The sequence below is a fragment of the Cephus cinctus genome, unplaced genomic scaffold (assembly GCF_000341935.2).
Source record: "Cephus cinctus unplaced genomic scaffold, Ccin1 Ccin1_scaffold0171, whole genome shotgun sequence".
Lineage (NCBI taxonomy): Eukaryota > Metazoa > Arthropoda > Insecta > Hymenoptera > Cephidae > Cephus > Cephus cinctus.
The window spans coordinates 280,862-307,236 of NW_014332895.1; the positions used below are offsets into that span (position 1 = coordinate 280,862).

The 26,375-nt window shown below is 35.7% G+C and overlaps 4 protein-coding genes across 11 annotated transcripts in view; 3 read left to right on the top strand and 1 right to left on the bottom strand.

Annotated features, from left to right (window-relative positions):
* LOC107264463 (putative gustatory receptor 2a) lies at positions 1-14,585 on the bottom strand. Its single transcript, XM_025081758.1, has 4 exons — positions 14,554-14,585; positions 2,150-3,013; positions 1,979-2,068; positions 1-1,913 (listed from the first exon to the last, which is right to left on the bottom strand). The coding sequence occupies exons 2-4, from the start codon at positions 2,204-2,206 to the stop codon at positions 1,818-1,820; spliced, it is 243 nt and encodes an 80-aa protein (XP_024937526.1). The 5' UTR covers positions 2,207-3,013; positions 14,554-14,585; the 3' UTR covers positions 1-1,817.
* Positions 10,011-12,688, top strand: LOC107264466. The gene is made up of 6 exons (XM_015732750.2): positions 10,011-10,267; positions 10,519-10,760; positions 10,840-11,015; positions 11,095-11,285; positions 11,358-11,628; positions 11,792-12,688. Exons 2-6 carry the CDS (start codon positions 10,528-10,530, stop codon positions 12,181-12,183), a joined length of 1,263 nt encoding a protein of 420 aa, XP_015588236.1. The 5' UTR covers positions 10,011-10,267; positions 10,519-10,527; the 3' UTR covers positions 12,184-12,688.
* On the top strand, positions 12,751-13,285 carry LOC112493890. Its single transcript, XM_025081749.1, has 2 exons — positions 12,751-12,873; positions 12,954-13,285. Exons 1-2 carry the CDS (start codon positions 12,807-12,809, stop codon positions 13,283-13,285), a joined length of 399 nt encoding a protein of 132 aa, XP_024937517.1. The 5' UTR covers positions 12,751-12,806.
* The window catches only part of LOC107264464 (inositol hexakisphosphate and diphosphoinositol-pentakisphosphate kinase 2), a 20,513-nt gene continuing 7,457 nt past the window's right edge, over positions 13,320-26,375 (top strand). The window contains exons 1-21 of one of the 8 annotated variants that reach the window (XM_025081750.1): positions 13,320-13,692; positions 14,291-14,412; positions 14,492-14,599; positions 20,039-20,239; positions 20,327-20,467; positions 20,589-20,682; positions 20,941-21,107; positions 21,245-21,537; positions 21,980-22,186; positions 22,260-22,346; positions 22,431-22,619; positions 22,925-23,010; positions 23,105-23,242; positions 23,727-23,756; positions 24,348-24,582; positions 24,670-24,878; positions 24,982-25,208; positions 25,284-25,420; positions 25,637-25,751; positions 25,843-26,082; positions 26,158-26,271. In XM_025081750.1, coding sequence (XP_024937518.1) covers positions 14,380-14,412; positions 14,492-14,599; positions 20,039-20,239; positions 20,327-20,467; positions 20,589-20,682; positions 20,941-21,107; positions 21,245-21,537; positions 21,980-22,186; positions 22,260-22,346; positions 22,431-22,619; positions 22,925-23,010; positions 23,105-23,242; positions 23,727-23,756; positions 24,348-24,582; positions 24,670-24,878; positions 24,982-25,208; positions 25,284-25,420; positions 25,637-25,751; positions 25,843-26,082; positions 26,158-26,271 — 3,051 coding nt within the window. In that variant the 5' untranslated portion in view covers positions 13,320-13,692; positions 14,291-14,379. Of the gene's footprint in view, positions 13,693-14,290; positions 14,413-14,491; positions 14,600-17,982; positions 18,812-20,038; positions 20,240-20,326; positions 20,468-20,588; positions 20,683-20,940; positions 21,108-21,244; positions 21,538-21,979; positions 22,187-22,259; positions 22,347-22,430; positions 22,620-22,924; positions 23,011-23,104; positions 23,243-23,726; positions 23,757-24,347; positions 24,583-24,669; positions 24,879-24,981; positions 25,209-25,283; positions 25,421-25,636; positions 25,752-25,842; positions 26,083-26,157; positions 26,272-26,375 lie in introns of those variants that run through there. The other 7 variants (XM_025081756.1, XM_025081752.1, XM_025081751.1 and 4 more) reach the window with 7 other exon arrangements.

Sequence of the window (26,375 nt, forward strand, 5' to 3'; positions counted from 1 at the left end):
ATCAAGAGGCGTTAACAATAGCAAGCTCATGTTAAAAAAAAACTACTACCTTGGGACATCGCAGTATTAGAATTCTTACCTAATCTAGCCTAATGAAACATTTCTAAGCCCCATCACAAATACTGGATGGCTAACATTGAAAAAACCCTAAAACGGCCACTTGTCCTCAAAATAGCAACTTCGTAAATGAAATCGTCCCCAAAGTATCCATTATCAACAAATATATGTATTATATATAATCACTTGTCCTTGTAGAATTTAATTTTACCAGAGCAATGAAAAGCCTTGAAAATTCAATCTAAATGATAATCATCTGATACACAGGTGAGAATCAGTTATCCAGTTACGTATTCATAATTTCATTCGTATATGGGATCCTTTATTATGTAAGTTCGATGACATTGCCACAGTTCGGAACACGTTCTCTTCACTTTCCTCCTCTTCGCTTCTCTTCGCTCTCTTTTACCCAAGAGCTGATTCATCTAGCTCTCTCGCATTAATCCTTCTGTCTCTGTCTTATACTCTTACTATCTCACGTGTAGTGTACTACTGGCCAGCCACTTTTTCCTCTTGCGTAATAAGAGTCCTCGCAGCCGCTCGCTTTACCAATGCCTTCGGATCATCTCGTGTGATTAACTTACGACAAAAGTGCTAACTAAAAAAGAAATTAGGATCGTAAGGAATTTATACTATGTAATTGACACTTTAAAATCATCCGAGATTCGGATGCATTTTACCAACGTAAAAATATGTAAAATAGGTAAAAAGAGTTATAAAAAATTCAAAATTTATCCTTTCGCCATTCATCCCTGCCACTGTAATTTACTCTAATTTATATGGTATATACTTTCTAGTTAATACATCTGCCATCGATATCTACGTTCCCGGTTAGTGAAGTATTGCAAAATTTTGCAAGATGATTCCCCGTGAAATGACAGGGATAGAAAATAAAAATAATAAAATTCATAAGGATGTCCCTTGGTTATATAGATGATTTTCTATATGCGTGTCTCTTTTTTGGCTGTATCAAATCGCCGTGACTTTAGCCATTGTCATTTCTTGCCGTATCTGACATGCAACATCTTCCCATACGTTAAAAGCCGGTCACTGGGTACACGCGTATGCATTTATGTATCCGACTACGTAGACACATTACGTTCTCACGCAATTGGATGCTGTATGGATCATGAGAATGCACAAGATGTCCTTTCACTTTGTTTTCATATTGATATTGCAGGAGAGCAGTAGACACACCCGAAATTGGGAATTCCCACTCGGTCCTCACCCCCCCCTCCCCAAGACATTGGTGAGTAATAATAAGCAGAATTTGAAAATCGGATAGATATATTTAAATTGTCAGAAATGAATGTTACGTCTTATGGTGTTTTGCAACGTTTTTGAAATTCTTAAGGTTTTTCGTGCCGTGAGTAAATTACGTTATACAAGGTGTCCTTCGGTTTTTTGTGTTTCACTGTTAATAGGCTAGAGGCACGATGACTGTTTTTAATTTTATTTATTACTGTACTTTCAAAAGAGATAATAATTATGTGACAGGCATTCGCATTTGAATAATGTTATACCAGGCATCCTTGGTCCTTATTATTATTCGATGCATTTGTAAATTTCAATGTCTGTGAATCCAAAAAATTTTCTAAAACCATGTCCTAGTTCAGTCAAATGGCTTGTTGCAGTAACATATAATAATTTTTGTACCCTATTATACATAACTTTTTGAAATTTTTTTTATTTTTAACTGCAGTGTGACATGGTATTTATGTTACTTAATTAAAGAAATAATTAAATATTTTGACGACGAGTCAAAAGTGTTTCTGCGTATTTGTATCCTCGCTGCTTTCCTTGGTTCTATCCAATTGAATTAATATGACAAGGTACGTCGTGATGGTGCTAACGACCTGTGAAATAGTTCAAAAGTAAACAAACAAAATTTATCGAATAACAATGAAAATTGTGCACTAACCGAACTGAGCATAGTGAGATCTATATTGAAAAAATCACAAGCAGTGAATATGAGGTTTTCCTGCATCAATTGAAGTGAAAAAAGAAGCACCTAAAAATTAATAATGATCATAATCAGATTCCATACCAAGATGGAACAAAAAATTATTAATTAATAATTAACAATAATTACTTCGTCCTGCATAGCTTTACTCGGCAAGGAAATTCCGCATAAAATCAAAGAAGCCATGTTAGCCTGTAATGTAAAAATTTTTGATTAAAATCATTTTTCTTTGTTATTAATACATAATCGCTGACCTCATTTTGTGTTCGATGACAAGCGTAGCTCACGAATACCAATCGAAATGTATAATAAAGCGTCCACAAAAGATTGTATACTATGAGATCCATGTCTATGACGCTACCATTAAAAGAATAATAATTCGCATACAATTGTCCAGTAATTATGATAAGAGAGATCGTGGAATTAACTAATATACATATGCCAAAGTTTTTATTAATCTGGAAGACAGAAAAAGTATAAACAATTGACAAAGACAATTTTTTAATCGCATCTTTCCATAACTGTATTTCATTTAGGATTTTTGTACTTATAAAAATTCATAAGGTTATCAGGACGTTCTTATTTACCTTCATAGAGAGTGAAAAGAGATCGTGATGCAATCGACGAATTTTTTTGATTTTATAAAATACGTAAGAGTTGTCGTCCCGCCATAATAATTGTCTCTGCGACAAGTTGGAAAAGCTCACAGGGGGAGATAATTTTTCTTCTACCAGTTGCGTAATCAAATGATTCAAATGGCTATATCGGATCTTGATGATACCCAAATAATTGACGAATAAAAAATCGGTCACCATTGATATCGTAACTGCATAATAATAATGTAAATAATATAATACGGCGTTAATTGACTTCAAATGAATTGACATTTTCACGTCTCGCCAGCCGAACAGCATTGGTGTCAGTATGGATATTATCACTTGTAACAATTGAATCTTAAATACGTGTTTGTCGGAAAAATTCACCCCAATGTATCTGGAATAAAAGGAAATAGTAATTTTCGAAGATCAGTGAGATATGTACAAATTTGAATTAATTATCGCTCTTGTATAATAATACGACAAAATATTTTATCACCTAAAGTTACGATCAATCATACGCAGATCTTCGTGTGGAAATGCAAATTGTAGTGGTTTAATTAACGTGCTGATAATTACCACAAAAACAAAAAGTGTATTAGCTATGTACTGAATCCAGAGAATAAAATTGTTAACGCCATTCTCACTGCAGATAAGGTTGCACAGATTTGTCGAGCTGCTATAAATAATAGCGCAGAAAATTAAGAGAATCGAGAGTGCGTAAACGCGATTCAATTTGCCGGAAATATTTAGTCCTAAAAAGCGTGACGTATAATGCAGGGGACGCATTGCAGATTCCAAATTCATTTTCGACCATTTCTCTTGAGTTTTTGACTGCCATATATTGCTATGCTTCATGAAGTAGTTGGTGCTTTTTGAATTCTGGAAATAATATACACTACATTTATTGTTACGTTAGACATTGTTTTTATGTTGGTCTTTCAATTGTTGTAGCATTAATTAATATTAGCTCTTCGTTACCTGGACGCCTAGATATGTGTTTGTTTATTTCAAAAAGCTTTTATGGATTGCTTCCAGTGGCATTGTTGACCGTTTGGTTGAAAAAGAATGTTTAATTGTCTATATATGATCACGTAATTTATAAAAAATAAAACATCTGGCAGATTATTATTATAAAAAATATTTGTATTTTACCGAAAAGTTAATCTTTAATAGGAGTTTATTGTTACACACTTTCGTGTCTCGCAAGCTTCGAACAACCTTTTGGATTGTTATATTAGCTTGATTGAGAGAAATCGTACGCTTCATTCCCAAGTTCGTGGTGGGAATGAAGAAACTTGTGTGGATTTTGAATGCTATAACTGTCTGGCTTTTTTTGACATATATTATAGTATTAATGCGAATTGATTTTTCAAAATGGCTGCTATATATTTAATGTCAAGTTCCAGATTTATGGAGAAGCTTATCAATATTGTTTAGCGTTACATAGCAATTACTACTAATCAAAGTCCGAAGGGACAAATTCTTCGATTTTCAATAAATTTTGTGGATCAATAACGGATAAATTACGCATAGACAGTGATTTTGCCTTCTTCGAAACGTCTGAGTATATTATTCAGTGTCCTTTAATCACAATTTATATTCAGTTTAGACGTATCTTCATAAAATAGAGCCACCCCTATATTTAATCATTGATTTGTTTGATTTGTCTATGACAAGAAATCCATAGAGGACAATTTTTTCTGCAAGGTCTTGGCCGTTGGCATATTCCCACTTTTCTTTCTCTATTCTCGGGTAACCATTTAATTCACGGAATTATCTATCATCGGCATTATCTATCTACTTGTATCTAATTTGAATTCGAGCTTATTATTCGTACTACTTCAAATATCCAGGTGGCGCCGAGGTAACCTTATGTCACAAATACAAGTAGAGATAACGAAGAAACAGGCCCATGTAGCAGAAGATTAGAGTAAACGAGGCCGAACGCTTATGTGGGGAGTTGTTAAGTGGATAGTAGGTTTTTAATAAAAACAGAGGTTTTATTTTATTGATAAATAGACGTTTCAACAATTCTTCTCCACCTTCACAACTCCTTCGATCCGCGCAATCTCTCTATCATCGTACAACACTTTTTCTTTTCCTAGTCCTTTTCCTTTTCCTAGTTTAAATCTGAACTCGATGACTTACAGAGTTCATTATTTATAAGTGTACTTATTATAGATTATTATTATTATTATAGATATTACAGATACAGATTTATGTAAATATATTAGATTATATATTATATTTATCACTGATACTTATGAAAAGCCTTCATCGTTTCCAAATCAGCCTGAACTTATAATGTTATGTATACATTTCTTTATTTCTGTTTAAAGTTCCAATCGTCTTACATAAATATAGCTCTCTCTCTCTCTCTCATCCCGACTACCGCGACGACGGCGCCATCATGATATGTAACTTGACATAACTATCTGAGGTTTCGTGCGCCATATCCATAGTATTGCGTTCGGCCTTCTTTACTCTAGTCTTAATGGTTCTATCCATAGATATAAAAAAAACATAGTTGTAGCAAAATGGTGGGAGGGAGGAGTTCGCTGCATAACCAATCAAATTCAAACTGACCCCTCCCTTACCATGCCTTAACATGATTGGTTCTCTTTGTGCGCATGCTATATACCGCCAATTATAAAAGAGAATAATCACCATTATTTTTCTTTAATGCATAAGAAATAAGTTACTATAGTCGATAGTTATTTTAAATAGTTTATTAAAAGTGGCATCAACCTCGAAATTATTAATGACAAGGCAAATAGCTGGATTACAAATTGTTGGTGCAATATTTATAAATAAATAATTACATTAATATAGTTCCTTTTCTTATATTGTTTAAAAAATTAAAATTTGCATATAATATAGTTGAAATATTTTTTTTTATTGACCTTTGAAGAGTACAAGTTTATTAAATATTTGACGCTGGCTTTTCGACTTATCTATACTATTTAATGCTATATAGTGTAGTCTAATTTTTATGTACTTTTGGACGATAGCTCGGATTAAATGAACGACATGATTTTCCATGAATGATTGGTCGTATGTATGTTCATTTAAACTTTTAAATAAATCGATACTAACAAACTGCTTCAAAACTTGCGTTGATATGTACGGTTCATGAAATTTTGGATTTATAAACGTTTGACTCGAATGAATGGCGCATCGAAATTCCGTTTCACATTTACGGCTTGTGATTCATTTAATAATTGGTTATTTTGCAACATCTCCAAAGCACTTTTGAGTGTGACAATTTGATCATTATATCGACGTATTCTTTGTTGTACAATTCGTATTTTTTTCGCGTGTTCTACTTCCAAGAATTTAATCCTCTTTCACAACCTAGATTTTTCTGGAGAATTATAGATGAATGCAGGTGATACCATCGTTTCTTTGTCCAGTTTAGATGTTGAAAATTTGTCAAATAATTTGGAAAAATCATCCAAAGACACCATTGTACAATTATCCACTCTGGATGTTGAAGGTAGTACTAAAATAATAGTAAGTAATACTTATTCTATTAGATTCAAAATATAAAAATTATCAGTTCATTTCTGTCAAAATAGATATTAATGTATCAAATAAAAATTATTCTTACATGAAGAAATATTTGCGATTGGCGATAAAGGTTCCGCGATTTCATTTTCTATTGAATCTTCTGAAATTAATGAATGGTCTACCTTTTGTAATGCAGTTTTCTCAGAACTTTCATCCTTGATGGATAACTGGTCTGCCACAGTCGAATTAAAAGATAATGACTCTACTGTAAGTAATCGCTAAAATAACAGAACATCCATGGGTAAATAAAAAATGAACATTATTGTATAAAACACCAGTTCTGTAATCAATAAAAAGATTAGTTTTTATCTATACACTGGGCAATGCATTTGGCTTAAGTCGAGTTATCAAACCAGTCCTGTCGAAGCATTCTTCTTCGAAATGAATGGAACAAATACGAGCTGAAACACTTAATGCGTTGAAAAAAAAAATTTTCGGCTAACTTCACGGCCAAATTTTGATTATTTGATTATAAAAGAATGACTGACCACCAAATGTTTTTATTAGGCCACCAATGGCCACCAAACGACCACCAATCGATTTGGTATGATAAAAAGTTAAAAAGTTAAAGATGCCCGGCTAACTTCACTGAGGTATTATTCTTCACAGTTTTCGTTTCTAAACGGGTGCAATCGATGTGGAATCGTTTGTTAGTCCCGAATAAACTAATAAAAACATTTTTTAGGTTAGGTTAGGTTAGATTAGCTAAGAATTCCAATGCTGTCACACCCCAAGGTATTAGTTTTTTTTTTTAAAAAAAACAATAGCTTGCAGTTTTGACCTCTTAATTATATTTTCGGCCATCTTCACATCGCACATTGCATGCCTTACCCCCACTCCGGGCCAGCCAGACGGCAGACGGTTTTTCGCTATTTTAGGTGAAACCGTGATATAACAAATGTTTTTATTAGTTTATTCGGGACTAACAAACGATTCCACATCGATTGCACCCGTTTCGAAACAAAAACTGTGAAAAAATCAATATTTTTCGGCTAACTTAACACTAAAATTTATTTTCGTTATTGCAAAAAAACTATTATCTAACAAATGTTTTAATTAGTCTAACAAGCAATAACAAATGACTAACAATCGATGTGCAAGTACAGAAATTCGATAAGTCGAAGTTGCCCGGCTAACTTTACGGAGGTCATCTTGACTTGTCGCATTACATTACATGTGTTCCAACCTTTGCGTCCGCGCACGCGTACGCGTTCGAACGCGTGTTTGACGACTGTGACTGGGCCCTAACCACGGTCTTGCATACAGGTCTTGCAACAAGACCAATTTTTAGTGGTGGGGTAACACAGTTATTGAAGCAGTTTTGTAATGTATGGCATCTTGCCTACGTGTCGCTACTATCGAATGCGCTCGATCAACATAACCAATTTTGAAGTTATTTATTTCCTGTTATTTATTTCCTACACTGAAAAAAATATATAGTTGCATTGACTAATTTGCGTTTGCCGACGTTCGAAAGAATTATTGATTTTTGTAACTAAAGAATTAGTTTGTTTAACAATTATTCGCATCGGCTGACCAAAATATATTTGAGTCAACCAATATCTTTTATTATATTAAATACAAATTCGGTTAATCATTGGCAAACACTGATTTAGTCCATCCAGATAAACTTTTTTCTCAGTGTATCGATAGAAGATTTCGTGAAGCAAATTATACATGTAATGTATTCTTTATTCGTGAAAAAGTCTCACTTTCCGGATTATTTAAAAAGTGTCTAGTATTCGCTACAAAAATACGCTTAAAAAAAACCAAGCACGGAATAACTCCATTTGCCAAATTAAACTCATAGTGCATGTGTTACAAAACTCGTATATACTTAGCGCACCCACCTGCATATAAAAAACTTTGGTTCGCTAGAGGTAATAATTAACATGCACCTTTTTTAGGCACGACCGCGGTACGCAAGTGCCTTATAGTTTCTATCGCGAAAAATATGTGAGATGCGATATCTCACGCAATTTTCGACCGATCGGGCTGAAATTTTGGGGGTCTACTCTCATACAAACTAAAAAACTATTTTTTTTATCCCAATCCTCTACGTCATTTCAAAATGGGAGCACAATTTGATCGATTTTACGATTTTTTCGTGTATTATTTAATAAAAATTTTCATGTTAGACGATTATCTCTGAGAGACTTCAGTCAATCGGGGTAAAATTTTTTGTGGGGACTCCTCTCATCACTAGAACCTTATGGTTCTATTTTGAGCTTGATCCTGTACATATATGCAGAATGCGGTCACCTCCAAAAATCGCTAAAAACGGTTTTTTGTCTGTATCTCGAATTCTAAGCATTCTACAAGAAAATGTTAAATGGAAAAGTTGTAGATCTTTCGGAAATACAACTTTTTCCTGTTGACATCAAATCATGAAAATGCTTTCTACTCAAGTTAGCAGCCCAAAATCGGGTTTTTACAGCAATAAAAACACTTTTAAGCTGTAACTTGAAATCTAAGCATTCTACAAAAAAAAGTTAAATAGAAAAGTTGTAGATTGTTTAAATATACAAAGCGCGAGCGTCGATGGGCTGGTGAGCGCAAAGCGTGAACGTCAGCGGTCGTGCCTTTCCACTGCGGCCGGAAGGCCGCGTATGGCGCGCTAGTTATTTGTCAGGTTTCATTGTATGCATGTGTATCGCTTCTTCTTCTTTATGATATCGATTCTGTTATTCGGATAATTACAGGGTTATACAGTAGACTCGCGCCATTAGAGAGAGGGAGAGAAATATTTATTACTGTCTCTGTCGCACGAGGAGCATTCGACCACAGCGCCGTTTACGGCGCGACTTCAGAAAGTGAGTCACCCCCCACCATCGGAGTTACAAGACCTATATGTAAGACCGTGGTTAGATACTTGCGTGAAGTTGACCGGCCAACTTTTATTTTTTAAACTTTTTTTTATTCCAATCGTTTGATAGTCGTTTGATAGTGTTTGATAGTTTTGCAAAAACGTTTGATAGTCAATACTTTTTTCAGAAAATCAAAATCAAAATCTGGTGTGAAGTTGGCCGGCACTTTTTTGTTTCTAACCGGATTTTGTTTTTCCAGAGTTCAATCGATGCAAAATCGTTTGACAGTTGCGAATTAATTAACAAAAACGTTTGATAGTCCATAGTTTGCAAGAAAAATGAGAAAAACCATATGTGTATCAAGGATCTCAATCAATACGATACAATCGATTCCTCGATCGGTGACTTAGAAAATATAAAAAATTTTTTCTACTTCCAATCGTTTGATAGTCGTTCGATAGTGTTTGATAGTCTTGTAAAAACGTTTGATAGTCAATAGTTTCTTTCAGATATCAGTGTCGCGATCAAATGCATCCAATGAACAGAGAAACAACGATGCGCTCTCCGCTCTCGGCTCATTTTCGAACACACCTATAGTGCTCTGGCGCACATGAAAAAGCTTCTACGAATGGACTTATAGCTTTTCCAGGGCTCAATCGATGCAAAATCGTTTGATAGTTGCGAATTAATTAATAAAAATGTTTGATAGTCTATCGTTTGGAAGAAAAATGAGAAAAACCATATGCGAATCAAGGCTCCACGTACTTAGCCCCACATTTATAACGGATTTGAATGATTTTTTTTGCAAGCGTTTGTAGGTCGTTTGTAGGCGTTTGATATTGCATCCACGACGTTTGATAGTCCATCATTTATTTATAATATTAAAATTAATTTTCTAGGGAATTTTTCTTTATGTTAGCCCCTCATTGTAATATTTTATAAACTTATCGTTGGTCGGCCAACTTCACGCAGGTCCGTGAGTGGCTCGTTTCAAAAGCGCTACCTTACTCGACGGTAAATATGTAAACTACCAATTCCTGTTGTGTACTATATCAAATAATAATTTATGCATCCATTTCTTTTTACTCTGTCACTTTGACCGATCAAATCAGGCATTTACTTATTTATTTAGGTGCACTCAGTTTTTAATATGTGCACTGTTTTAATTATACAGCATAATTAAATAATTAATATAAATACACCTTACAATATACTAAGGTGGAGCACCTGCTGCTTCAAAAAGATTGTTACTGGATATTAGAATTTGTCAGGTAATTATTGTACTTCTGTTTGGTTAATTTTTATTTTTTATTACTGATCTCGTATTATTTTATTCGCACGTGACAAGTTTTATTGTTTCGAATGTTCGTACTATTAATTTCATAATTTATTTGGAGCGATGTGCTGATTGATGTTTACTTCTGTTTGACTTCATTTTTATTCTAGTCTTTACAATATAGGTTTGTAAATCTGATTATTTCGGCTGTCCATGGAAGATTCTTTTCACATAACTTATTTACAGTTTAATTTAATGACAATGACGGCTGTTGGACGTGGACGTGGACGTGGTCGCGGCGGATGGGCTATGTGGGAAGCTGCTGATCATACTTTACGCAGACCTGGAGAACCATCATTATCCAAAGAAGTTCAGGATGAATTCAGTACTCTTATTGAACGAATAGATGAACTTGACCTTAATTCTAAAACTGTGCCAGATGATCTTTTACAACTGTGTAAAGCTGGTCTGCAGACTAGTGAGTCACAGTATGTACAATTACATTATATATTTATAGTGAAATGAAATTAAACACTTTGGTGATAAGAATACTTACTTTGTTTATAGAACAACAATAGAGTGGCTTGTAGCAAAAGCTTTGGATGATCAGCTATTTGGCAGGAAGTTAACATTTGCTGTAAGCAACAAAAGTATCCAGAATTTGATTATTAAAATAAATGAATCTGGAGATCAAATAACTGTAAGACGCATCCTAATGAGCATCCTTCAAATCGAATATGAAAGTGAGTAATATTTTATCTAAAAAATGATATATACCAAAATACATTGATGCTATATTTCACAATCTTTAATACCTGTTAGACAGAGATGAGACTCAAAAAAAGGATCCAGTCAAATTTCGCAATGGTGTGTCTCTGCTAGGAGAATTTTATTATCGTATGAAACTTGATAGTGGCTCAGTAATAAGCGTCCTCACAAAACCAATGCTGAATTACTTAAAAGGATTATTGACAACAGCCTCTGAAGAAGATATTCTATTGGTTGCACGAATGGTGAGTAATCTTTCAAGGGAACTTAAACTGTTATTTACCACTAGAATAATATTATTTTATACTTTTTAATAGCTCTCAATAAATGGCCGCAATATCTTAGCACAACAGTCCTCGAAGCTAGAGGAACTTATCTTGGACGTTAAATCCGTTTTGATAGACCGTAATCTGAGTGCTTATTCACGATCTATGCTCATACTCATACTGGATTTACATATACATCAGTATAGTTCGCTTCCTGGTTATCTTCAGAAGTTTTACGTGGAGCACATTGGCGCGGACACCATGTTACAAATTCAAGAACCACAAGCGGAACTAACAATAGTAACCAATTTCAGAAGCTTGGGTAAAGCTCTTTATCATGCTTTCACCATCTTAATATATCACCTTTTGCATAGCCTATGTTCGTAAACCTACGCCATAGCTCTCCATCTTTATTTCATATGCTTTAAGCTTTATAACTAAAAGTACTGAATTTTATAATAAATTCAACATTTTTCTTTTCTCAGGCATGAAAAATATTCAGAATGATGCTGAATTGGATACAAAATCGAAGCCTGATGGTGGAGGTATCTTGATGAAGGTCAATGAACCGGAAACTAGCGTTCAGTATGACACCTTTGACCAGAAAGGATACGCGCCAAATTTTACACAAGGGAAAGAATCATTTAGAAATAATGCACCAATACCTAGGGCGATTCGCGGCTCAGGAGCAGTCGCTAATAAAAAGCATAAGGACAAGAGGTCACCTCATAACCAACTGCATAAAGAAAAATCCAGTGACGATGCCAATTGGTCTAAACAAATGAACTCTAAGAATACTTCCTGGGGTCATGACGATAGATTTAATAAGGAATATGAACATGATAGCTGCATGTCTTCTTTTAAGTCTAATAAGTGAAAAAAATTTTTTGTGAGGTTCTTTCCTATTTTACTTTAGTTTACGAGTAATTATCGGTAACTATAATGTTATTTTTTAAATCATGCTAACTATTAATTAACATACTCATTTGTCTTGTATGTTTTTCTTCAGCGTAAATGTTTCAGAAATTGTATAGTTTTACCCTATTGGGAAACTAATTTCTATTATTTATAGTATATAAATTTTTAACTAGGCAAAGGTCTTTACCCACCTCCGAATTAAGATATCACCCTAGATATTGTACAGTTCATTTTACACTTTGATGTTTTTATTCTATATTCCCTTTTTTAACAGTTCGATAATCCTTATTTATCGATGTAATTTTATTTGTATATTTATTTATATCTGTGTCTCAATTAAAATTTCAGTAGAAAATTTGTTATGAAGCTTTAGGAATTTATTAGCACACCATTTGTTTACGTACAAAATCTGTAATATATGATATGTTATTTAGACTGCTTATACAAATAGTGAATGACTCCTATTTCTCTTCTTTACTTTCTTTTATTCCTTACCAAAAAAAAAAGAAATTGTAATAAATGAAAATGACAATTCTTTAACATTTTTTGGATTCCATAACATTTGAAGATTTTTTTCCCTACATGATGGAGATGTTTGGTTTAACCCTTACAGGTTACAGCAATTTTATCAAAGAAGTAATCAAAGAAGGTGCTTTAAAACAGGAAATTTAAAATATCAATTGATGCAATATTATTGTACCATTTATTGACAATATTCATTGCCTACAGACTACAAAGAGCCAAGAATTCTGCCAAATAACAAGGAAATTCTAGATATACGTCTAAGAAAAAATCCTTTAAAAACTTTTAGTGAAGTCTACAATGAGATTGATCCTATATTGGGAACTGGTGATGGATTTTCCTATGGAAGTCACGAGCGTTTAAGATTGCAAAGAAAAAAGGGACTTACAAAACCTGTTGGCCCTACAGACATATATAGAATACCAGTAAGTCGGTCCCAGGAAATAGGGTTCTGGATAAAGGATCCACTTTTAGAGGAATCCACCTGGATGAAGTTACCGAAGAGTTATGGATCTCGTAGAAGCGATGTATCCGAGTAATTTGATTATTATTATCTAAAACAAAATACCTCTTTTGTAGTACAACAATGTTAGTGCCTGATTGCAGAATTAAATTTTTTTCTTTCTCTCTGTTCTAGGACACTTTGCAAATTGCGCGCGACTAATCCGTTATCGTTCCTATAAAATTATCGTAACTCGACAGGACATTCCCAAAAGTTTTATTGTCCCACTTATATATTTTCTACTTATTGTTGTTTACTTACAAAATTTGAAAAGCAAAACACGAAACTGCTAATCGATCAATCGCAAAATGCATCGAGAACGAACAAGATGGCAGAAAATTGAGAAGTATTGACAGGTATTCAAAATTCTCCGTTGAGCAAATTCATCACATCAAACTCTACATTAATGCAAATAATTGTAGCTGATCTATTCGGCCTAAATCGGTAAGTTCTTGTTCAGACTGGTCACTAATCTCACGTGACATTTCTATTGAGTTTATTTCAGTTATGCGCATCCTCCTGTCCCAGTATTTATTATAGATGGTGTAAAATATATAGGAAGATCAACTGAGTCTAGGAACAAAAAGATCCTCTTCTTGAGCTTTTTATCTTAAATAGGACTGCGTTATCGCCACCAGGTTATTTTAGGATTACGCTAGATTACTTATTCAGTTTTCTCTATGCTATTAGGCGTATCTTTTAGGAGTGTTGTCATTTATTTTCTTGTATATAATTACAAGAAAGTAATTTGTTGCAAGATATTCTCTATGTACCAGATTCGGGCTATCTGCATGTAGATAACTAGGGTATTGCCGTTTACTCTACTGCGTGCAGTCCTAATCGTTAAATTATTGATTATTAATGTCTCAGTGATAATAATATGTTTATTCTCATGTGTCTTCAGTCTGGTAGACTGCAGTGTGTAACTGCGATAAGATTTCTATTGCCTAATATATTTATTATCACTCATTTAAGTTTGATTTTAATATTTTTTGTTAATTTTTTGGGAAGACTAATTTGTTTAATTCTATGTTTTTTATAGGAGCCAAGGATTGAATTGGAAGCGAGAAAGGATTCTTTTGAATATCATTGTGTGATCTAGGGTATGTTATCAATGAGAGCCGCCCTGACATGTCTTATACTGAACTGGAACATGGCTACCAAGTAAGGTTATTGATAGGATATCTTCACCATGTATATAATTTCCTTTTTTTTCTATATTGTACTTTCATTATTTGTACAGGGTCTTCGGAGTGCAAGTAGACCAATGTTTTATGTAGGAGACATAAATACTGTACAGCCTACCTTAGTAGGACCTGTTGCTTCTTCCATCTACCGTTCATCCCAAAGAGTAAGTTTACTTATTATTTGATCATAAAGGCCTCAGCTCTATAGTGCAAACATTCTATCAACTTAAATTCATATCTTTCACATAAAATATTATGTGATACCATTTACAGTCTTTTCTGATCCTTCAAATCTTAAATAACAAGTCACACTCATCCTATTCCCTCTTGCTGTTGCACATAATCCCAATTTCTTTATGCTACCTCGAGCATCGTCAGACTACTGATGTTATATACTGGGCAAGGATTCGTTACCGTATATACTCTGCTAAATATAGCATACGGATTCCGTCTGTATGTTAGTATCTGTGTTTACAAAAAGAAAAAAGAAAAATTTGAGCATCTGACGTCAAAACATTCAAATTCGTGACGTGCTCCACACACAGTTGTAGAAGTCTGTTGAATATTTGTCACTCTTGTGCCTCGAGTCCAAAGTTTTAGTGATTTTCAAGTGTTGTCGTTTCATGTTTATCCTGAAAATAAATTTTAGTGCAAGTTACTTGAATACGTCAATATAAAGCAATGGCATTGTCTTTGAATTCTGGTTGCAATATTTCAAATCTCCTTCTGCTGTGCCTTTAGGAATGTTACTGGTAGCCAGCAAGAGTCGTGTCTAATAATATTACAATCAGTATCTTCCTTAGGACTGGCAAACGGGGACGTTAATGTGATTCGCATAAAGAGGACACCAAAATTTTTGCGCGTTTCTATTGTTAAGGAACTGATAAATTTATCAAGTAAAAAAATATTACGTAATTTCACGGATAAAGCATAGGCCCGATAACATAGTTCCTTGCCAAGTCAGTGCGTTCTATATAGATATTTTCTTTCTATTTTTTTTTCTTGCATCTAAAAATTTGTATTTTTTGCGAGTCTTGACAGTTGTTAATTAACTATATTTATAGTCCTATAGTGTTTCTGGATATAGCACTACTACACAACTACCTGACCGTAGAACATAAAACGCAGAATTTCAACCGCGAGAATTTTATAACTTTTTCTTTTTAATCTCCGTTCGCTCAAAAAATTCTAATCACTATAGCAAAGATTGGTTCGAGTCGTTGGAGCATTTTCCGCGAAATCATTAACGGTCACATGTTACCAATTAGCAATTAGCTCAAGGATCATCCAACCCGTAGCACTTCTCAATGACGATGTCCACCTCCACGAGCATTCCAGAGGTGTATATCGTTGATTGCGACAATCAAGCTGAGCCCTACTGGCAAATGATGGTAGTGTTATTTAATTTATCATCTTGTTTCATTATAGAATAAGGAGCGTCAATTAATAACAACCATAACAAACCATTTGCTCGCAATTTAGCTACCGCCCGTGGAACATTTTAACAGCAGATATATCTACCTATGGTAGACTAAGAAGATTGCGTTAGCGACAAAGGAAAATACCAGTGTCAACGTTATTATTGCTTTTGAATAAATGCCTACTTTACACGGTATAAGTAAGCGGCGAGATAAAAGATACTAAGAAAAATTGCGTGAACAATGTGCAAACATAATAGAAGACTCTTTGCCAATTTTCATTGGCTCCACGACAAGAAACGTCACCAGGAATTAATTGTCTTAATACTCACTACCGCTTTTTCTGCTTATTCGTATGTATCATGTGAAATCCCTCTGGAATTTCTCTAAAACGGAGTTTTATGGGAAGAAAGAAAAACGATATGGAAACGTCCTTTTTCTTTTGATACTTCCGCACACTGGGAATAATGTTCGACGGGACGGATGAATAAAATCCAGCCGCGTAGCCTCGATTATCTTGTGTATGTTTATTGTCAGAAAAGGAAACAGTAAAAAAGTTTTATGCCGATAAGATTTTAACAGTGCTTACGCATTAAAAGTGCTCATTAAAACAGTAGTTGCTTAACTGAATCGTGATAGCTTCGAAAGTTTAGTAATATTTTACATTTTCTCTTTCTGTAACTCTGTCATTAATTATCACTGTATTTTATTGATCACCGATTAATAATGTGCGACTGCGACATAGTGGAGGAAAACGATTTCTGTCCTGTTTGCCAAGAAATATTTTCTAATGGATATTTTGGCTCGTATAGAAATCCATTTGCCATGGTACGTATGACATTGTTACACTTACTCAGGCAAGTGTAGGCATCGAAGAAAAATCATTACCTCGATCTACTTCGAGCAATACTTTCGTCGTCGTTTTCATTTAAGTATTTAATCACTGTATAAATCGTTCTAATCGTTTAATCTTATTAGAATCGAAAGAGGCGGAACGAAGACTCTCCTTTGTTCACTCTATGATGAGTTCTATATTTATCATAGCACATTTGTCGAGAGTCACAGTCTCTTGGGAGCATGCTATATCGCGGATACATAGAGGCGGGTTCTAACATTAACTGGATCATGGATTAGTTTTCCATCGATAGCCGCGCTGCTAACGTTGCGTTTTATTAACGTTATACCTCCTAATGATGATTGCTATGATGACCATGATAATACATTTAAAGAAACGTTGTTAATCATCGTGATGATACTGTGAGGCACTTTTCCATGTTCTGTATCTGTTGCAGGGACGCAAAATGAATTTTTAGTTGTAACATTTGTGTTTTTCAAGTCTCAATGTAGTCTTTCGTTTCAGTTCGTGTGAATCGTCTTATTGACAATTGTCAATTCATTTGTCATTGACGGTTTGTATAATTGAACAATTATTGTGCTCGGCTGACTACCTCATGTTCTCCTGGTATTGCTTTATCGTTGTGGCTACAAACAAATTGATTAGGACAGACATTATTGTGATAAATCGTATCTAATTCAAATTATTTCTGGGAAATACATCTACAAATCATTGTACTGACATTGATTCGTGTACTTTTACAATACTCTATACTCTGTGAATGTGCGTCATTCAATTACCAGTAATTAAACAGCTACCTTTTTCTTTCTGTGCAAGTGGTTGCCATCAGTGAAGAGTCAGTTATTAAAAATTGTGACTGATATTTCCGACACTTTGCCGGGTTAAAAAGGGGTTTTTTGTTTTCTTTTATAGCGTCAATTTACGCAGACGTCGTGGTGCTGTAATGAAATCATCGATGCTGTTTGATATCTAATCTTCGTGCATGGATAAAGATTTTTTAAGCTTACTGGAACCATTTGACGTGCGCGATTCAATTAGAAAATATTATTCAATTATCAAATACTGTGAAGCACTTGAAAGCTTCTCCTTGCTGCTTTTCAATTTATTACTACGGTATCTAATTTTTTTTATAATTTATTTCTTGGTGGACAACCATCTCACTTGTAACAGAGACAATGATATTGTTAAGTTATTCCGAAATTGCAGGAAGTGATGCACCATTTACGCGAGTTCTTGTGCTTAACAATAATTGCAAAGCTATGATGTGAATGTGTGTTGCATAATTCATTACACTTCATAACAATTATGGGGTGTCAGTTGTCTCAGTGGAATGATACACAATTGAAAATCCACGAAGAGGATGGTCCTTGCTGAAGAAGAGGCCGAAGTTTTAACATTGAAAGAGCCAGACCATAACGTGAAGTTATTCTTTATCAAAGTGAAACGAGTTCGATTCGACAAATTATTATCATCTTACTAATACAACGAAGAAGTGGATAATATTTGTAACGTTCCAGAAGAAATGTGGTACTCGGCCTAACCTGGATCTTACCTATGTTAGTCTATCATCCTTTGTGTGTTCAAGGACTGTGATAAAATAATATAAGAGCACTTATGATTGACACACTCTGAGTAACTTCTATTTTTGATGAGCCCATCAACCAGCTCCACGATTTCACTGCTCTCTGGTAAACATGTCGACCGAGAAGAGGAAACCGAAGAACTGGGATCACTAGCTTCTGTAATTCGTTTGCCCGTTTATCAGAGTAGAGTCTAAGGGGGCACTGGGAACAGTTGAAAGGTGAAATAATGCAAGATATAGGCTGTGAATCAGCAATAATAACAAGAAGAGAATAATCATTGCAACGTCTAATATCTTAAATAACACATGTCGGATGTATCAGTTGGTTTTTGGTGTTTTAATGTTCTTCTTGTTGTTTGTTGTTAATTGAACTTTGTGAAAGATGGAGTGGACCTGGTGGAAGGACTGGTGGAGATTAAAAAAATGGCGAATTCGTAACGACGGGAAGAACCCACCGCCAATTTCTGAAATGGAAGATTTAAGCGACCTGGAGGAATGTTGCTGCTGCGACGAGTGTTTTGTATGTGATATAACTTGCGAATTTGAAAACTTCAGAATATTTCGTGGTATATTAATTTGTGCCAGTACACGTCATTCATGGCATTATTACAGTAGAGAAGTATTGGTGTTCAAAAGGCACAGTGTAACCAATGATAACTCATTTCTCCATATTTCAATGAGACCGTGGAAAAACAGCATTTTATTTTCCTCTTTTTTAAATTCCCAAAGTAACTTGCTCTCTGTGTCTTAGTACTGAAAGTTTTCATCTGAGGCAACAGCTCAGGTGCGACCTTGCTCGGTTTAATTCTGGCTGGCATTTGAGTGCATCGCTAAAGGAGGGCCAACTATTTTAATGAATGAAAACTAAACGGGCGACGAGTTCCTTAGGCTTAGTCATATCAGAAAATATCCAGTTTGTCATTCTAAACGGGGCTGACTGTCAGTAAGGCATTTGTATAGCATTCAGTTCGTAGTCCTTGGACATTAAGCCAATTTACGTTTATTATACTTTGGTGATATTTTAGATTTAATGATATCTTATTTATAAAGATAAGGTGACGTCGATGACGAGCTTGTGGATGATGATACATCTACGGATTTTCGTTTCTTCAGATACTGAAGACTCTCAGTTAATTATAGGTATGGTCTTGCACAGAGAATTGCAATTTCAATGAAATTCACGCAAGGTGACATAGGAATGCGAAGGACTGTTATTTTTATAACTTTCGACTATTAGAATATGTGAAAATTGGTAATGAGAATATTGATTGAATTATACACAAAGTACACTATATCATTTAAATATTTTATATCAATGAGACTCAATACAGTTAGTAACATTCGTATACATATCATTATGCAATTCATTCACATCTAACATGAATATGACCCATCAAAACATTCTTGTAGAGTCAAAAGAAAAGCCAGTGCAGGCTGGCTCTCTTAAAAATAAAAGACTGTAAGGCACAGTAATTCAAGAGCGCATAAAGAACACTCACATGGAAATCAAGGATCACAAGAAACCCTGCTTACTATCCTGCTTGAGATCATATTGGGTGAGCAAAGCTTATCCATCCTAATAACCACGCGATCTATCCACTCTTGCATATCCTAGTGCATCATCGCTCTATCCTAACCAAACGACAGGTCATGTCAATCATTTGTATATCGGTGTACGATCCTCTCAGGATCAATTGAACGTTTATTTATATTATTCTCAATTTTTAATTCCACTTGATGTCCTTAGGGCGAGCTGTCGGACGGGTGCAGCAACGAGGATGGGTGCATGGGCGGTGCTGATCTCGAGGGCGAGGGTAAACAGGTCCTCGTTGGGGTCTGCGCGATGTCCAAGAAGTCGCAGAGTAAACCAATGAAGGAGATTCTTACCCGGTTGGAAGAATTTGAATATATTAAGATCGTCGTTTTTCCTGAAGAAGTCATATTGAAGGTACGACAATTAGCGTTATCATTTATTAACAACAAGCAGTATACATGTCAGTTAACTCTCAATATATTGATTATATTTATCAATTAGGAACCTGTCGAAGATTGGCCGATAGTCGATTGTCTGATAAGTTTTCATAGTAAAGGATTCCCGCTGGACAAGGCAATACACTATGCCAATCTACGCAATCCATTCATCATCAACAATCTTCCAATGCAATATGACATTCAGGTACTCAAACAATTCTATCGTGTGATTATCAGAATTCCTTGATGATCAATTATGCGAATTCCTCATTGTACTTCTGGCTGACACGACCCTTACAATAATAGACTGTCACGATTATGCTAAGCAGGATCGCAGAAGGGTATACGCGATACTAGACAGCGAGGGCATTGAGATACCACGTTACGCTGTGCTTGATCGTGACTCAGCTGATCCGAAACGTAAGTGATTTTTTGGGTTGGTCATTTTATTTTGCACGTATCACACTATACCTTTTGCACAGTCTTACCTGATTACGTTCCTTTAGTCATCGCATTATTTCATTTCTCTTTTTTATTTTTTTTCCCCTTGGACTGGCTTCCACGTTTTTGCACGCATCGAGTTCAGAAACATGATGAATAATTAACTATCATTTCACTCATGCACTTTCCGATCCTGCGTTTGTGTATGTGCAAATTTTTGACATGCGAAGAACAAAGACTCTATTTCAGATCACGAGCTCGTCGAGTCCGAGGATCACGTTGAGGTCAATGGCGTCACATTCAATAAGCCCTTCGTCGAGAAGCCAGTTTCTGCCGAGGATCATAATATATACATCTATTATCCGACTTCTGCTGGTGGTGGGAGTCAACGTTTGTTCAGAAAGGTACAACCGGAAACAATTGCAATAATCTTATCAATGAACTTCTGTATTACATCGTAGGATTTTGGATATGTCAATGACGGCGCCTTTGGCTGTTGTTTCTTGGATGACATTAATTTTTCTTTATAATTGTTACACAGATAGGCAGTCGTAGTAGCGTGTATTCGCCAGAATCACGTGTTCGTAAGACAGGTTCCTACATCTATGAAGACTTCATGCCCACCGATGGTACCGATGTCAAGGTATATACTGTTGGGCCGGATTACGCCCATGCTGAGGCCCGGAAGAGTCCTGCTCTCGATGGGAAAGTCGAACGTGACTCCGAGGGCAAGGAAATTCGGTATCCTGTCATTCTGAGCAATGCTGAGAAACTCATCAGCAGGAAGGTCTGTCTAGCTTTTAAGCAGACCGTATGCGGATTTGATTTACTCAGGTGAGACACGTCTCTTTCTGTTACGATGTTTTTTGCGTTTTGTTATAATATTGAAGAAATATTTTCACTTAAAAATTATATAGAGATGTATGGTCGTTAATGGGTAATGCTATTTCGTGATTGATGTACATCATGAAGTGTAATTCACTTTGTATAAATCATCAACTTCTATTACTAAGAACAAGAGAGTACTTCATATTCATATAGGAGAGTCCGATTGTCCTTGTTCGATAGACTAGCAATGCGGTTATCAGTGTTACTCTAGAATGGATATCATATTACCATATAGAATAGTCAGGACTGACTCTTTATTCAAGAGTAGAGAACTGTCTGGTCACATTAGATAGTTACTCATCAGCATACTCTGAAGTACTACGCGAATTTTTTCTACACAATACACATTTTTTTGTTTTCCTACGTTTAATGAGGTCAGTTCATAAAGTTATTCCCACAGAGCCAATGGACAGTCATTTGTTTGCGACGTGAATGGATTTAGTTTCGTTAAGAACTCGAACAAGTACTATGACGATTGCGCAAAGATCCTGGGCAACATGATATTGCGTGAACTTGCACCTACACTACATATTCCCTGGAGCGTACCATTTCAATTGGATGATCCACCCATCGTGCCTACGACCTTTGGAAAGATGTAAGACAATCTTTTAGCTTTGGGTACTGATTATTGATTGACGGGACTGGTTAAGTGATTAAATGATTCTCAGGATGGAGTTGCGATGTGTGGTAGCAGTCATAAGACATGGGGATAGAACACCAAAGCAAAAGATGAAGGTGGAAGTCCGCCATCCTAAGTTAGTATTGCGGAAATGGGACTTAATGTCATTGTTTTATTCTTTATTACTGGAGGAATTTATTGTTGTTGTTGCACCTATTAGGTTCTTTGAGATATTCGCAAAGTATGATGGATATAAGCATGGTCATGTGAAACTGAAGAGGCCTAAACAGCTTCAGGAGATTCTAGACACTGCTCGAAGCTTATTGGCTGAAATACAGCATCGTGCTGCTGGTCCAGAGCTCGAGGAAAAGCAGGGAAAATTGGAACAACTCAAAAGTGTATTAGAAATGTAAGTACTGACAATCTCCTGATCTATGCATATTTTGATGCGCACCTCCCCGTTGTTGAGTTATGGCCCAAAAAGCTAACCGCAATCTATCTAACTGACTGTGCGTGTCGCGAATGCGCTCGTCGCGCGACAAATATAATTATGCATCTAACAACAATAGCAAAGACCAATCAGTATCGCGAAAAAGCGGTGGCAGAATTTCAACTTGTTTTAAATACACGACACGTTAATGATTAAAAACATGAATCTTACATTAAAGGAAAATAAATAATATTTGTCTTTATTGTTCGTGATACTTTCTTCAGGTACGGACACTTTTCGGGTATCAATCGTAAAGTGCAAATGAAGTATCAACCACGAGGAAGACCCAGAGGAAGTTCCTCGGATGATGGTAGGATGCACCTATCTATATAGTATTTTAAAAAAGTTAATGCTTATTCGATGCATTAAGAACAGTACTAAGTTATTAATTTTTTTTTGATCAGATCGTCTTGGTGAGCCCTCCTTGGTTTTGATCCTGAAGTGGGGCGGTGAATTGACTCCTGCAGGTCGCATTCAAGCTGAAGAACTTGGTCGAATATTTCGATGCATGTATCCCGGCGGTCAAGGTAGACACCTTAGTGGTTCGTATCTTATGCTCTTACGCTTGTTTTGCCATGTAGACATTTTTCATTTGAGCCAGAGTACCTCACTTGACGAAGCTACCCTATTCTTTTATATGTTCGTCATTGTTTCTTTTCTCTCACACACGACATTAACCTGGACTTACAATCTTACTGAAATTTACAAGCACCTGATTTGACTTTTTCTTTGAAAAATCCATAATTTTTTTGCCATTGATTTTTTAATTTTTTATTCCCGCTGCTTTTTGAATTTTCCTTGTTTTCTTGGTTACTAAATATATTTTTCTTACTTTTACTTCGTCACTATGTGTTTTTTTATAATAATTAGCACGACACGGTACCCTACTTTTATTCTTAGATACCTCATTTCCTAGTTTTCATAGTTAATCGCGTCAAGCACAGTAACACGACGACATGCGATGACGACGTCATAATTGATGTGTCAAATTGAACTACAGGTGATATTGTTGAATGTTCGTTTCAGAGGAAGACTCAGAGATTTTGCCAAGCCACGGTAAACTCACTCTCGTTAAACGATGCTTGTTACTAGTAGCTCCTTTACGTAGGTCGCATTGAATAAATGTGTATTCACATGTAGACAATAATACTGTATTACCACAGTTCAAAGGCCCGTTTGTCAATGACTTTCCACGATGGTATTTTCCATGAAAAATAACCCCCCATCACATTTTCCAAAAAGCTTCTTCAATGAGTACCTATTTATATTATTTGAATGCCCGTGTTGCAACGATGGACCTTGCAAATCAATGACCTTCATTGTAGTAATTTTATACTGTCTGTGCTTGCAGTAGTCATTTTATTTTTAGTTCGTTTGTATTTATTATCTTGAAAACTGTCTTGCCACTTTGCTTGCACAATTTTTAGCTTCAATGATGTTTATAATGAAGAACATTGTTACTGAATTTAGATCGTACTTACAATTAGTCGTGTTTGCATTGCTTGATATCTTTCTCATAATCTGTTCCCGTACCCTGTTCTGGCACATAGAGTTTCTTTCTGTACCTATCGAGTTCGGCACAACCTCATAAATTTGGCATCATCCTCGAATCTCCCATATCCTTCTAATATCTGATTCAATTTGTAGGTGAGTATGCTGGTGCTCAGGGACTGGGACTTTTGCGTCTCCACTCAACATTCCGTCATGACTTGAAGATCTATGCCAGTGACGAGGGTCGCGTCCAGATGACGGCTGCTGCTTTCGCAAAAGGTCTCTTGGCTCTGGAGGGTGAACTCACGCCAATCCTGGTGCAGATGGTTAAGAGTGCCAATACTAATGGTCTTCTAGACAATGATTGTGACAGTAGCAAGTATCAGAATATGTAAGTTCACTAGGACGCACTTTATTTGCAAGTTTCGGATCTTAGTTTGAACGATTTCGTGTATAATTATTGTACTCAAACTCTTAGGGTGAAGACGAAGCTCCACGAGCTTCTACAACAGAACAGAGAGTTCACGCGTGAGGATCGCGAACAGATCAATCCGGGTAACGCACTCAGTATAAATGCAGCTATGGATTTTGTGAAGAATCCTGTACGGTGTTGCCAGCATGTGCACGCATTGATACAGAAGCTCATGGATATTGTAAGGATCAAGAAAGATGATCCTAAGACTAAGGGTATTTGCATTAATTTTTCATTTGTTTTCGTATAGTCCGTTTGTCTTGTAGTATTTAAAATGTTGCTCCAATGTGTATTATATTTTATTGTAATCTTGGTTAGATGCTATACTATATCATGGGGAAACTTGGGAACTGATGGGAAGGCGATGGGGAAAAATAGAGAAGGACTTTTGCACGAAGGACAAACGGTTTGATATATCAAAGATTCCAGATATTTACGATTGTATAAAGTACGACTTGCAGCATAACAATCACACCTTGCAATTTGATCATGCTGAGGAATTGTATATCTACGCCAAATACCTCGCTGATATTGTGATACCACAGGTATGTCAAATTACGAATAATTGACTTCGATAATTTACATGTGCAATTCGTAATATCCTGTATAATATTCTCAAGGAGTATGGATTGACCGTCCAAGAGAAATTGACGATTGGTCAGGGTATATGCACACCGCTCCTGAAGAAGATTCGTGCTGACCTACAAAGGAATATCGAAGAATCTGGAGAGGAAACTGTAAATCGATTGAATCCAAGGTTGTATACAAGTTTTAATATAAATACAACCGTTGTTATAAGTATTTGAATACCTTTTCAACTTCATAAACTCATTGCCGTTAAAAGCAAAAATATAAAGCGTAAAAAATCAGTGTACAGGGTGGTTTTTCGGAGCAGAGGATGCCGCCTTCATACCGAGATTATATGATTGGAGAATATTCTGTTTATCATTGCTTTTTATATTTTTTATTTCAGATATTCTCATGGTGTATCGAGTCCGGGACGACACGTGCGTACGCGGTTATACTTCACAAGCGAGAGCCATGTTCATTCTCTGCTTACAGTTTTGCGTTATGGGGGTTTGTTAGATGTACGTTTATGAATTCTTTTATTCATACGTATTTTGATATCTTTTTGTATCAAACCTTCCTTGCGATATTATAACTAATATATCATGGTAGGTGGTAAAGGATGAGCAATGGAGACGCGCAATGGAATACGTCAGCATGGTGTCCGAGCTTAATTACATGTCACAAATAGTTGTAATGCTGTACGAGGATCCTACTAAAGATCCAAGTAGCGAGGAGCGTTTCCACGTGGAGCTGCACTTTAGTCCAGGTGTCAATTGTTGCGTTCAAAAGAACTTGCCACCTGGACCTGGATTCAGACCTCATTCCCGCAATGAGAGCAGTCAAAATCTTGTAAGTTTTGTAAACAAAATTTTAAACTCGTCTTTTTCTTATCATTTATCTATGACATCTGACATTTCTCCCAAGGGTGACACTGGGTCTGGTCAGGATACGACTTCTCAGTGCAGTACGCGTATCGAAGAGGAGGATACTGAATTGGGTATTGTTGAGGATGATGTCATAACTCCACCATCCAAATCGGTGAGAGTATTTCTATTATTTATGCAACGTTTAATCCGGAAATGGTTGCGCGATTTTAGTTTTTCATTTAAAAATCATCTAGTTGGGGTGTGTCAGGCACCTCA

Coding starts and splice junctions, on each gene's coding strand:
- LOC107264463 (XM_025081758.1), bottom strand. CDS start 2,206: ATGGCTTCTTTGATTTTATGCGGAATTTCCTTGCCGAGTAAAGCTATG. Junction 2,069..2,149: donor GTAAAGCTATGCAGGACGAA/GTAATTATTGTT, acceptor ATTAATTTTTAG/GTGCTTCTTTTTTCACTTCA. Junction 1,914..1,978: donor ATCTCACTATGCTCAGTTCG/GTTAGTGCACAA, acceptor ACTATTTCACAG/GTCGTTAGCACCATCACGAC.
- LOC112493890 (XM_025081749.1), top strand. CDS start 12,807: ATGATGGAGATGTTTGGTTTAACCCTTACAGGTTACAGCAATTTTATC. Junction 12,874..12,953: donor CAAAGAAGTAATCAAAGAAG/GTGCTTTAAAAC, acceptor CATTGCCTACAG/ACTACAAAGAGCCAAGAATT.
- LOC107264466 (XM_015732750.2), top strand. CDS start 10,528: ATGACAATGACGGCTGTTGGACGTGGACGTGGACGTGGTCGCGGCGGA. Junction 10,761..10,839: donor CTGCAGACTAGTGAGTCACA/GTATGTACAATT, acceptor CTTTGTTTATAG/AACAACAATAGAGTGGCTTG. Junction 11,286..11,357: donor TTCTATTGGTTGCACGAATG/GTGAGTAATCTT, acceptor ACTTTTTAATAG/CTCTCAATAAATGGCCGCAA.